We start from the raw sequence: 13,211 nt of genomic DNA, 5'->3' as shown, positions 1-13,211 counted from the left end.
TTCTGTTATGTAAATATTTATTATTTACACATAAACACAGAAATATAAAAGATTACATCTAACGATTCTAACAATTGCATAAAAACGACCCCGATGGGCACTGACCGACTTGGTCACAGGTAGAGTTTAAATATAGAGGTAGATAATTAATTGCCCCCTTGCTGACTGTTTCCAATAGAGTCTTCTTCTGCTGCGAGCTGAGATTTTATAGGAACGTGAGTGCCGTAGCTTATGAGACTACTGACCTGTGGATGTCAGAGCATGTTGGGAGTTGTAGTTCTCCTAAAACTGGATAGTTACAGGGTCTTACCCTGATTTGTTTTGTTAGATGCTTTATGAAATATTCTGGATTTTCTGAAAAAATGAAGTTAATACTCTTTTTCACATCTGGGGGCTTCAGAGAATTTTCCTTCTAAAACTGTCTAGATTTGCAAAAATAAAATAAAAAATCCGTGTCTGCTTGTGCTACTTGTCCTTCCCTACATTTCGCCTCGGTTGACCAATTACAAGGTACATTAATAAACACAGACTAATAATAATGTTGAAAAGGCCAAAGGAGGGTACCCCATAGTGTTTATACAGATATCCCCCGATGGTGGGTCCTATGGTCCGTATGAGGGGCTGGATAGAGGCGCAGATCCCCAGCATCGCTCCTGCAACAAGAGAAAAGATATCGTCAGCGTGTTGTATCACCACCGCTATCAGACAGAACACCAGACCCGTAGAAGTCACCCAGCAGGTGAAGAGAAAAAAAAAAGAAAGATAACAGCAGGAGACGAGTGTGCTGACCATGTGGGGAAAGTGACCTGTCCACTTACAGTCATGGGAACAATGACATCATACACCCTCTATGGTTTTATGTTTCCGGACGTAATAAAAACCATTTGGCCCCCCCAGCAGCACAGAGTATTTTAAAAGAGGATTATCCATCTCTATAGCAGGAGACCAATGACTATCTCAGATGTACAGACACCTTTAAGGAGAAGAGTGTCATGGCAGGAGCAAGGGAAGGAGATAAGGTGGAAGGACCAGAGTGGTCCGGCAGGACAGAGTATTTCAGCAGAGGACTGTCTTTATACAGGGCAGTGATATGACGTGAGGAGGAGAATAGAGAGGTTTTCTGAACTTATCCATATGATAAACTTCTAAAAATTTCCATTTACATCTAACTTATTTGTATGTTGTGGGGTAAATAGTAACATAGTAACATAGTTAGTAAGGCCGAAAAAAGACATTTGTCCATCCAGTTCAGCCTATATTCCATCATAATAAATACCCAGATCTACGTCCTTCTACAGAACCTAATAATTGTATGATACAATATTGTTCTGCTCCAGGAAGACATCCAGGCCTCTCTTGAACCCCTCGACTGAGTTCGCCATCACCACCTCCTCAGGCAAGCAATTCCAGATTCTCACTGCCCTAACAGTAAAGAATCCTCTTCTATGTTGGTGGAAAAACCTTCTCTCCTCCAGACGCAAAGAATGCCCCCTTGTGCCCGTCACCTTCCTTGGTATAAACAGATCCTCAGCGAGATATTTGTATTGTCCCCTTATATACTTATACATGGTTATTAGATCGCCCCTCAGTCGTCTTTTTTCTAGACTAAATAATCCTAATTTCGCTAATCTATATGGGTATTGTAGTTCTCCCATCCCCTTTATTAATTTTGTTGCCCTCCTTTGTACTCTCTCTAGTTCCATTATATCCTTCCTGAGCACCGGTGCCCAAAACTGGACACAGTACTCCATGTGCGGTCTAACTAGGGATTTGTACAGAGGCAGTATAATGCTCTCATCATGTGTATCCACATCCACATCCACATAATCATAATTTAAAAAAATATTCAAATCTGAAATTTTCTATATTGTGGAAGGACTAAAGGTGGATTTTTTAATCTATTATAAACTGTAAATCTCATCCAGGTGCCGCGGCTTAGTCTCTGCTTCTTATATTCTGGGCATGGGAAGGTTTGGAATGTAAAACTCCTACAAAAAAAAGTAATAGAAAACCTGAACATAAAAGGCGAAGAATGTGCAGATTCACATCGGACACCCGAGACCCCTGTAATGAGATCTCCCATAGAGAAGAGGTATGTAGCCTGGAAAGATCCGGGTCTGTTCATGGCCATATTCAGACCCGCAACTCAGAAGAACTGTTCCATCCGGAATAAGGAGAGTTGAACATTTCAGTTTTCTAGATAAAGAGTTCAGTATCAAAAGTTCACATTCATTGTCAGCAAGCAGAGATACTGAGAAGTCTGGGCAATGTTGCCAAACGTTACATTATGTAACAATTAAGTCTTTGTTTACAAAATAAAATATTTATGGTCAGAGATACATGTGAAATAATGTGGAAGGGCGATGAAGATGAATAGGGGGGGTCTCAGGCTGATAGTCGCAAAGTGGGGTGGATAATGTCCCAAGCAGCACAGAGTATTTCAGGAAATGAATGATGAGCAGTCAGTGGACAAGCAATGTTGACGCCATCCCCAGTCCTGAGTGGTATCGTGGCCTATTCCCAGTACATACCAGTTTCTGATGGAGGCACGGCTTTCGTTAAGATACTGTCGGTGATGACTCCGGAGACGCACAGACTGAAAACCATCGGGAGGGCGATGATGCAGAAATGGAAGACATTACTCATTACTATCTAAAGGAGGAAAGGCAAAAAGTTGCGTCACATGAAGCCAAATGACTGCGCTTGAACTGAGAAAGTTTTACGTAACTTCTTTCTTCACGTCAGATCGTAGTGGCACTGATTGTAATAGCAGCGTCTGGAGGAAACATTTAAAGGGAAACTGTCAGCAGGATGTCACCCCCCCCCAAACTATCTATATGCACATGTAGCTCTTCCAAAGACAAATCCGGCAATATCTGTACATGGCAGGTCCGTTCCTCCATTACTGAGAAATCAGGGATTGATTGATGAGGGTGATGTGGGCAAATGAGGGTGTAGAGCTATGGTAGATCTGAAGCCTGTGCCACTCCAGCTCTATTTCTTGCCCAGCGCCGCCAGCTCCTGCTTCACTGACGGCTCCTTTCCCTGTAGTCCCACAGTATGGAGACTGTCAATCAATCAGGGGGAGGCGGGGAATAGAGCTGGAGTGACAAAGGCTTCAGATCTACCATAGCTCTTCAGCCTCATTTGCTTAGCAATTCAAACACTGATTTTTCAGGAATTGATGAACGGACCGGCCATGTAAAGGTATTGCTGGACTTGTCTTTGAAAGGGCTACATGAACATGGAAATAGTCTGGGGGGTGAAATCCTGCTGACAGAGTCCCCATAACAGGGTACGCTGTAATGGGGGCACAGCGGATGGATTTGTTATAGGGGAGCCCGGAAGACATTGCTATGGGACAAAGAACACTGGCACCGTTATATTGTGTCATAAGGAGTCTAATAACTGTACCTGGAAAACGGAAACATCTCCTTATAGCACATTACAGAACTACTTTCTTCATGATGACATCGGTCAAGTGTCGGCACAGATATAAAAGGACTAGAGGGAACTGTTAGGTAGTCACTACCGGCACTGCAACTGGCATATAGGGGAACCTGGGAGAAATAATTAAGAGGGAACTGCCACTTACTATGTGTGGTGCAGTTATTATTATTATCATTGTGTCAGGTTGGCTCTGCTATAGAGGCAGTATATCTGGGGCACTTATTAGGGCAGGTTGGCTCTGCTATTGAGGCAGTATATCTGGGGCACTTATTAGGTCAGGTTTGCTCTGCTATAGAGGCAGTATATCTGGGGCAGTTATTAGGGCAGGTTGGCTCTGCTATAGAGGCAGTATATCTGGGGCAGTTATTAGGGCAGGTTGGCTCTGCTATAGAGGTATTATATCTGGGGCAGTTATTAGGGCAGGTTGGCTCTGCTATAGAGGCAGTATATCTGGGGCAGTTATTAGGGCAGGTTGGCTCTGCTATAGAGGTATTATATCTGGGGCAGTTATTAGGGCAGGTTGGCTCTGCTATAGAGGCAGTATATCTGGGGCAGTTATTAGGGCAGGTTGGCTCTGCTATTGAGGCAGTATATCTGGGGCACTTATTAGGTCAGGTTAGCTCTGCTATAGAGGCAGTATATCTGGGGCAGTTATTAGGGCAGGTTGGCTCTGCTATAGAGGTATTATATCTGGGGCAGTTATTAGGGCAGGTTGGCTCTGCTATAGAGGCAGTATATCTGGGGCAGTTATTAGGGCAGGTTGGCTCTGCTATTGAGGCAGTATATCTGGGGCACTTATTAGGTCAGGTTAGCTCTGCTATAGAGGCAGTATATCTGGGGCAGTTATTAGGGCAGGTTGGCTCTGCTATAGAGGCAGTATATCTGGGGCAGTTATTAGGGCAGGTTGGCTCTGCTATAGAGGTATTATATCTGGGGCAGTTATTAGGGCAGGTTGGCTCTGCTATAGAGGCAGTATATCTGGGGCAGTTATTAGGGCAGGTTGGCTCTGCTATAGAGGCAGTATATCTGGGGCAGTTATTAGGGCAGGTTGGCTCTGCTATAGAGGCAGTATATCTGGGGCAGTTATTAGGGCAGGTTGGCTCTGCTATAGAGGTATTATATCTGGGGCAGTTATTAGGGCAGGTTGGCTCTGCTATTGAGGCAGTATATCTGGGGCACTTATTAGGGCAGGTTGGCTCTGCTATTGAGGCAGTATATCTGGGGCACTTATTAGGTCAGGTTTGCTCTGCTATAGAGGCAGTATATCTGGGGCATTTATTAGGGCAGGTTGGCTCTGCTATAGAGGCAGTATATCTGGGGCAGTTATTAGGGCAGGTTGGCTCTGCTATAGAGGTATTATATCTGGGGCAGTTATTAGGGCAGGTTCGCTCTGCTATAGAGGCAGTATATCTGGGGCAGTTATTAGGGCAGGTTGGCTCTGCTATAGAGGTATTATATCTGGGGCAGTTATTAGGTCAGGTTTGCTCTGCTATAGAGGCAGTATATCTGGGGCAGTTATTAGGGCAGGTTGGCTCTGCTATAGAGGTATTATATCTGGGGCAGTTATTAGGTCAGGTTTGCTCTGCTATAGAGGCAGTATATCTGGGGCAGTTATTAGGGCAGGTTGGCTCTGCTATAGAGGCAGTATATCTGGGGCAGTTATTAGGGCAGGTTGGCTCTGCTATAGAGGTATTATATCTGGGGCAGTTATTAGGGCAGGTTGGCTCTGCTATAGAGGCAGTATATCTGGGGCAGTTATTAGGGCAGTTTGGCTCTGCTATAGAGGAAGTATATCTGGGGCAGTTATTAGGGCAGGTTGGCTCTGCTATAGAGGCAGTATATCTGGGGCAGTTATTAGGGCAGGTTGGCTCTGCTATAGAGGTATTATATCTGGGGCAGTTATTAGGGCAGGTTGGCTCTGCTATAGAGGCAGTATATCTGGGGCAGTTATTAGGGCAGGTTGGCTCTGCTATAGAGGCACTATATCTGGGGTAGTTACTAGGGCAGGTTGGCTCTGCAATAAAGGCACTATATCTGGGGCAGTTATTAGGGCAGGTTGGCTCTGCTATTGAGGCACTATATCTGGGGCAGTTATTAGGTCAGGTTTGCTCTGCTATAGAGGCACTATATCTGGGGCAGTTATTAGGGCAGGTTGGCTCTGCTATAGAGGCAGTATATCTGGGGCACTTATTAAGGCAGGTTTGCTCTGCTATAGAGGCAGTATATCTGGGGCAATTATTAGGGCAGGTTGGCTCTGCCATAGAGGCAGTATATCTTTGGCAGTTATTAGGGCAGGTTGGCTCTGCCATAGAGGTATTATATCTGGGGCAGTTATTAGGGCAGGTTGGCTCTGCTATAGAAGCAGTATATCTGGGGCCGTTATTAGGGCAGGTTGGCTCTGCTATAGAGGCACTATATCTGGGACAGTTATTAGGGCAGGTTGGCTCTGCTATAGAGGCACCATATCTGGGGCAGTTATTAGGGCAGGTTGGCTCTGCTATAGAGTCACTATATCTGGGGCAGTTATTAGGGCAGGTTGGCTCTGCTATAGAGGCACTATATCTGGGACAGTTATTAGGGCAGGTTGGCTCTGCTATAGAAGCATTATATCTGGGACAGTTATTAGGGCAGGTTGGCTCTGCTATAGAGGCAGTATATCTTTGGCAGTTATTAGGGCAGGTTGGCTCTACTATAGAGGCAGTATATCTGGGACAGTTATTAGGGCAGGTTGGCTCTGCTATAGAGGCACTATATCTGGGGCAGTTATTAGGGCAGGTTGGCTCTGCTATAGAGGCACTATATCTGGGACAGTTATTAGGGCAGGTTGGCTCTGCTATAGAAGCATTATATCTGGGACAGTTATTAGGGCAGGTTGGCTCTGCTATAGAGGCAGTATATCTTTGGCAGTTATTAGGGCAGGTTGGCTCTACTATAGAGGCAGTATATCTGGGACAGTTATTAGGGCAGGTTGGCTCTGCTATAGAGGCACTATATCTGGGACAGTTATTAGGGCAGGTTGGCTCTGCTATAGAGGCAGTATATCTGGGGCAATTATTAGGGCGGTTTGGCTCTATTTTAATGTTATGTTGGCACTCTGTCTAGTGTTATTATGGGGGGACGGTGAAAAGTTTTGTTCAGGGGCACTGGGACTTGGTTGTTTTCTTGGCAGTATATCGGACACTATTATATTGTCCCCTGGACGGAGTTGTTATGGGGCATTATTAAGTATATACCATAGGTAGAAATGCTATGGGGGGCGCTGTTGCTGCCATTGATGTGAAATGATGGAAATTAGTAAGTTTTCCTATTAATGCTGAACTAACGTTCCCATTTTTTCCTGATTTATTGGCTTCTGACCCGCTAATGTGGGACAAGATTTGGCGAGGCCGATAATATAAATAGATAATAAAGTGAAATAAATAAACTTTTCTTTTGCTATTTTTTGTTTTGCTATGCTTCATTAGTCCGGACTTGTTGAGTCTCATTTTCAATAAAATGGTTTCCTAGACATTCCAGGAGAATAACGAGTGGGCGCATTGCTGATGGGGATGTGCCGGGTACACAGACATAGGAGGACACGGATAAAACACAACACTAAAATATGCCATAAAGACCTTATGTATTCAGCCGCCGGCACAAGAGACAGATCGGTTTGGTCCTGCGCCTTGTTATTACAGTGCAGGTATTCGGGCCCCGCACGGCGCGGCCGTCATAAAGGATGTTATTTCTAGGACTCTTTTCATAAGTGGCAGCAAAGAGCGAGATTCTTGTGTTTGTTAAATTGTTATTGTGGTATAATTAGTAACGTTTAGAGGAAGCGCAAATAAACAAGAAAGAAGAACAAACCAGGGGGAAATGAAAGGGGCTTTCAGACATCAAAAAAGGAGTCTCCGTTACTGGGGTTCTCCATCAGTATGGACAACATGTCACCAGTATGACCAGTGATATGGCCAACAGCTACAGTCACCTTTTGTTTCACCCTACTATCAACATTGAGGAGCAGAAGAAGAAAGTCTCTCCCGTGACGGGTGAACTGTAATGGTGACGCTAGATCTGGAGCTACTATGGGGGCACTGGTGAGATCTCTTCTAAAGGGGACCTGTATATTATAAAGAACACGTAGATAGAACGGTCATGACGACATTATACCTGGTGCTACTATGGGGGCACTGGTTAGATCTCTTCTGAAGGGTACCTGGATATTATAAAGAACACGTAGATAGAACGGTCATGATGACATTATACCTGGCACTACTATGGGGACACTGGTTAGATCTCTTCTAAAGGGTACCTGGATATTATAAAGAACACCTGGATAGAACGGTCATGATGACATTATACCTGGCGCTACTATGGGGGCACTGGTTAGATCTCTTCTGAAGGGTACCTGGATATTATAAAGAACACGTAGATAGAACAACATGACAACATTATACCTGGTGCTACTATGGGGGCACTGGTTAGATCTCTTCTGAAGGGTACCTGGATATTATAAAGAACACGTAGATAGAACGGTCATGATGACATTATACCTGGCACTACTATGGGGACACTGGTTAGATCTCTTCTAAAGGGTACCTGGATATTATAAAGAACACCTGGAAAGAACGGTCATGACGACATTATACCTGGCGCTACTATGGGGGCACTGGTTAGATCTCTTCTAAAGGGTACCTGGATATTATAAAGAACACCTGGAAAGAATGGTCATGACGACATTATACCTGGCGCTACTATGGGGGCACTGGTTAGATCTCTTCTAAAGGGTACCTGAATATTATAAAGAACACCTGGATAAAACGGTCATGACGACTTTATACCTGGTGCTACTATGGGGGCACTGGTGAGAACTCTTCTAAAGGATACCTGGATATTATAAAGAGCACCTGGATAGAACGGTCATGATGACATTATACCTGGCGCTACTATGGGGGCACTGGTTAGATCTCTTCTAAAGGGTACCTGGATATTATAAAGAACACCTGGATAGAACGGTCATGATGACATTATACCTGGCGCTACTATGGGGGCACTGGTTAGATCTCTTCTAAAGGGTACCTGGATATTATAAAGAACACCTGGATAGAACGTCCATGACGACGTTATACCTGGCGCTAGTATGGGGGCACTGGTTAGATCTCTTCTAAAGGGTACCTGGATATTATAAAGAACACCTGGGTAAAACAGTCATGACGACATTATACCTGGAGTCATTATGGGGGAGGGGATAACTGTGACTTCCTCTTTTATAAATGGCACTTGGATAAAATGGTCATGATGACATTATACTTGGCACTACTATGGGGGCACTGTAAGTGACTGATTTATAAAGGAGATAGAACTGCTACAGTGCCACTGTGCCACTATATCTGGAGCTAATATGGCGGCACCATGGCTGATTCTTTTGTGACGGCCACCTGGAGGGAACTGGGGACACAATATCTGGAGTGTTTATGGCAATATCAGAACCAGTCCTGGTTCCTCCATAACAGTGTTAGTTTCAGTGAACTTTTAGTTGCCTCCTCTCCAGGTAAAAATGAGTCAGGTATAGTGACCCCATAATAGTTACAAATGTAATGTCACCATAACAGTTATCTCCGGATGCCCCCATAATAGTCAGCCACAGACACCCGTAATATGGCCGTTCTATCAATGTGCCCTTATAGCACCTAAATGGAACTGTAATGGCGACAATGTATCTGTTGCTATTATGGGGGCACAGTGGTTGACTTTTTTTTTATAGCCTGCCTGGATGGAATCTTAGTATCAGGTATAATTGCATCATATTATTGTGGAACTCTAAATGCCTCTGTTTTCTGGGCAACCGTATGTAACTGCTAGGGGGGCACTGTGTCTATTATTGTTATGTGGGCACTGTGTCTACTATTGTTATGGGGGCACTGTGGTTAACTCTCAGAGGCACCTGGATAGAAAATTCCCCTCTTGATGGTTATTTCTAAGCCATCTTCCCAGTGGTCAGGACTAGATCCACCTGCCAGGGTATTCTGATGTCACCCACCTTTCCAAAAGCGCTGAACGGCAAATCTGCTGACTGCTTAGGATTTTTGTAAAAAATTGTTAAATTCTTACCAGGCCCTGTAGAGCCAAGATGTATAAATAACGCATGAATAATGTTTCTTAAGGTTGGGGGGTGGTGAGCTGTGTTTCTCCAGTGTTTGTCTGGTTGTTGTTGTTTTTCTCTTTGTGTTAATCTTTATCAAATTCAATTAAAAAAAAACAAAAAAAACATTTGATTTAAAAAAAATTCTTACCAGGCCCAGTCCAACGACCATAGAAACCACTATACTTAACAGAAGCATAGTATCATCCGAGAAGCGGCTGGTCAGGCGTCCAACCATGAGTCCCTGGACAACCTTGAAAATAATAATAATAATAATAATAATTTTTATTTATATAGCGCCAACATATTCCGCAACACTTTACAATTAAGCGGGGACATGTACAGACAATAAATTCAGTACAAGTTAAGACAATTTAAACATTAGGGGTGAAGTCCCTGCTCGCAAATGAGAAGGAACGAAAAGAAACAAACTAAAATTAGGAAGAATAAAGAAAGCAAGTAACTAAATGTCATTGAAGAAACTAAATAAATAATACAATTTGTAATATTTGAACCCCCATCATCTTGGACCTTCGACTATAACCCATCAAGGTAGGCATCAAGACTGGCTCATCTTATCGCCCAACATTTTAGATGTCATTTTAGTGTCTTTTTGGGGTTAATTGGGACTTTATAAAACTTTCCTCACTCTTTCACATACACGAGGATAAGTAGCAGCAATTATAAAGCTGAGGATTTACTCCTAGATGGGAGCGTAAGTCGATCTCATCTCTCTCCTCTACCAAGAAAATCAGGTCACACAATCGCTCCTCCATCATTACAGCAGACGCAATCCTAGAGATCAAGTTCCGAATAGGAAATGATAACCTTTTCTAAGAGTCTTCAATGTAAAAGCGTGAGAAAAAAAAAAAAGGGAAACAATAAGCGGCCGGGGAACCCCACCTCAGTGACAAGTCACAGCACATAAAACTTGCACTATGCGCAGGAGACAGCCGACACGCCGAGGAAACAAGACCTGTGCAATGCCACCCTCTGCTATAGAGGACAATAGGCCGCTCCTGTCACACAAAAGTCTGCAGGAAAGCCTGCGGCTGTAGAAATGCAAGGTGGTAACATAAGAGCACGCAACGCAGGACAGCATTCCAGTCCAGATTTCTCCGGTCAAAAATACCATGTCCAGATCATCAGTGAGGCTGAAACAGTCCTGAGAGCTCAGATTCTCATTAGCAAGGAAGACGCATCGTCCCTTTATAAGGGTACGTTCACATTAGCGTTGCGCCGCTGTTGCGTCGGCGACGCAGCGGCGACGCAGCGGCGACGCGCCCCTATGTTTAACATAGGGGACGCGTGCGTTTTTTGGGTGGCGTTTTTCGCCACGTGCGTCGTTTCCGACGCTAGCGTCGGACGCAAGAAAATGCAACAAGTTGCATTTTCTGTGCGTCCGATTTTTGTCAAAAACGACGCACGCGTCGCAAAACGCGCGCGTTTTTGCGCGCGTTTGCGCGCGTTTTAACATGCGTCGCGCGTTGCGTCGCCGACGCAGGGCGGCGCAACGCTAATGTGAACGTAGCCTAAGATGCAGTATTATAGGAGTTATATTCCTGTACATAGGAGCAGTATTATAGGAGTTATATTCTTGTACATAGGGAGCAGTATTATAGGAGTTATATTCTTGTACATAGGAGCAGTATTATAGGAGTTATATTCTTGTACATAGGGGCAGTATTATAGGAGTTATATTCTTGTACATAGGGGCAGTATTATAGGAGTTATATTCTTGTACATAGGGGCAGTATTATAGGAGTTATATTCTTGTACATAGGGGCAGTATTATAGGAGTTATATTCTTGTACATAGGAGCAGTATTATAGGAGTTATATTCTTGTACATAGGGGCAGTATTATAGGAGTTATATTCTTGTACATAGGGGCAGTATTATAGGAGTTATATTCTTGTACATAGGAGCAGTATTATAGGAGTTATATTCTTGTACATAGGGGCAGTATTATAGGAGTTATATTCTTGTACATAGGGGCAGTATTATAGGAGTTATATTCTTGTACATAGGGGCAGTATTATAGGAGTTATATTCTTGTACATAGGAGCAGTATTATAGGAGTTATATTCTTGTACATAGGGGCAGTATTATAGGAGTTATATTCTTGTACATAGGGGCAGTATTATAGTAGTTATATTCTTGTATATAGGGAGCAGTATTATAGGAGTTATATTCTTGTACATAGGAGCAGTATTATAGGAGTTATATTCTTGTACATAGGGGCAGTATTATAGGAGTTATATTCTTGTACATAGGAGCAGTATTATAGGAGTTATATTCTTGTACATAGGGGCAGTATTATAGGAGTTATATTCTTGTACATAGGGGCAGTATTATAGGAGTTATATTCTTGTACATAGGAGCAGTATTATAGGAGTTATATTCTTGTACATAGGGGCAGTATTATAGGAGTTATATTCTTGTACATAGGGGCAGTATTATAGTAGTTATATTCTTGTACATAGGGGCAGTATCATAGTAGTTATGTTCTTGTACATAGGGGCAGTATTATAGTAGTTATATTCTTCTACATAAGAGGCAGTATTATAGTAGTTATATTCTTGTACATAGGGGCAGTATTATAGTAGTTATATTCTTGCACATAGGAGCAGTATTATAGTAGTTATATTCCTGTACATAGGGGCAGTATTATAGTAGTTATATTCTTGTACATATGGGCAGTATTATAGTAGTTATATTCTTGTACATAGGGGCAGTATTATAGTAGTTATATTCTTGTACATAGGGGGCAGTATTATCGTAGTTATATTCTTGTACAGAGGGGCAGTATTATAGTAGTTATATTCTTGTACATATGGGCAGTATTATAGTAGTTATATTCTTGTACATAGGGAGCAGTATTATAGTAGTCATAATCTTGTACATAGGAGGCAGTATTATAGTAGTTACATTCTTGTACATAGGAGCAGTATTATAGTAGTTATATTCTTGTACATAGGGAGCAGTATTATAGGAGTTATATTCTGGTACATAGGAGCAGTATTATAGTAGTTATATTCTTGTACATAGGAGCAGTATTATAGTAGTTATATTCTTGTACATAGGAGCAGTATTATAGTAGTTATATTCTGGTACATAGGAGCAGTATTATAGTAGTTATATTCTTGTACATAGGAGCAGTATTATAGTAGTTATATTCTGGTACATAGGAGCAGTATTATAGTAGTTATATTCTGGTACATAGGAGCAGTATTATAGTAGTTATATTCTTGTACATAGGAGCAGTATTATAGTAGTTATATTCTGGTACATAGGGGCAGTATTATAGTAGTTATATTCTTGTACATAGGGGGCAGTATTATAGTAGTTATATTTCAAAAATTAAATAGCAAAGTTTTTAGGATTTATTTTAGGTGGAGTTGTTTTATGCTAAATGATGTGTTTCATTAGAAAACAATATATACTTCTATGATATCTAACTTGCTGTTTATGATTGACAACTCTATTATTACAATATTTATATTATAGGCAAGTCAGGGAAGAGCAATGACATCTTGTGTAGGAGGAGGAACGTGCTGGCCCCGTCCCTGGCCTACACAACTGCATGTAGGGCCGGTGCCGATAATGTCTGTAAAGTGCTTTATAATTAATGGTGCTATA

General features: G+C 42.5%; 1 protein-coding gene across 1 annotated transcript in view; it reads right to left on the bottom strand.

Moving 5' to 3' along the window:
• SLC22A18 (solute carrier family 22 member 18) overlaps positions 1–13,211 on the bottom strand; it is a 51,824-nt gene continuing 38,613 nt past the window's right edge. The window contains exons 8-10 of the mRNA XM_069740205.1: positions 9,723–9,824; positions 2,532–2,652; positions 1–653 (exon numbers count right to left, since the gene is read on the bottom strand). Coding sequence (XP_069596306.1) covers positions 466–653; positions 2,532–2,652; positions 9,723–9,824 — 411 coding nt within the window. The 3' untranslated portion in view covers positions 1–465. The remainder of the gene's footprint in view (positions 654–2,531; positions 2,653–9,722; positions 9,825–13,211) is intronic.

Source organism: Ranitomeya imitator, chromosome 9 (assembly GCF_032444005.1).
Source record: "Ranitomeya imitator isolate aRanImi1 chromosome 9, aRanImi1.pri, whole genome shotgun sequence".
NCBI lineage: Eukaryota > Metazoa > Chordata > Amphibia > Anura > Dendrobatidae > Ranitomeya > Ranitomeya imitator.
Note: the sequence above shows the minus strand (reverse complement) of the source record. Positions and strands in the feature narration are given on the sequence as shown.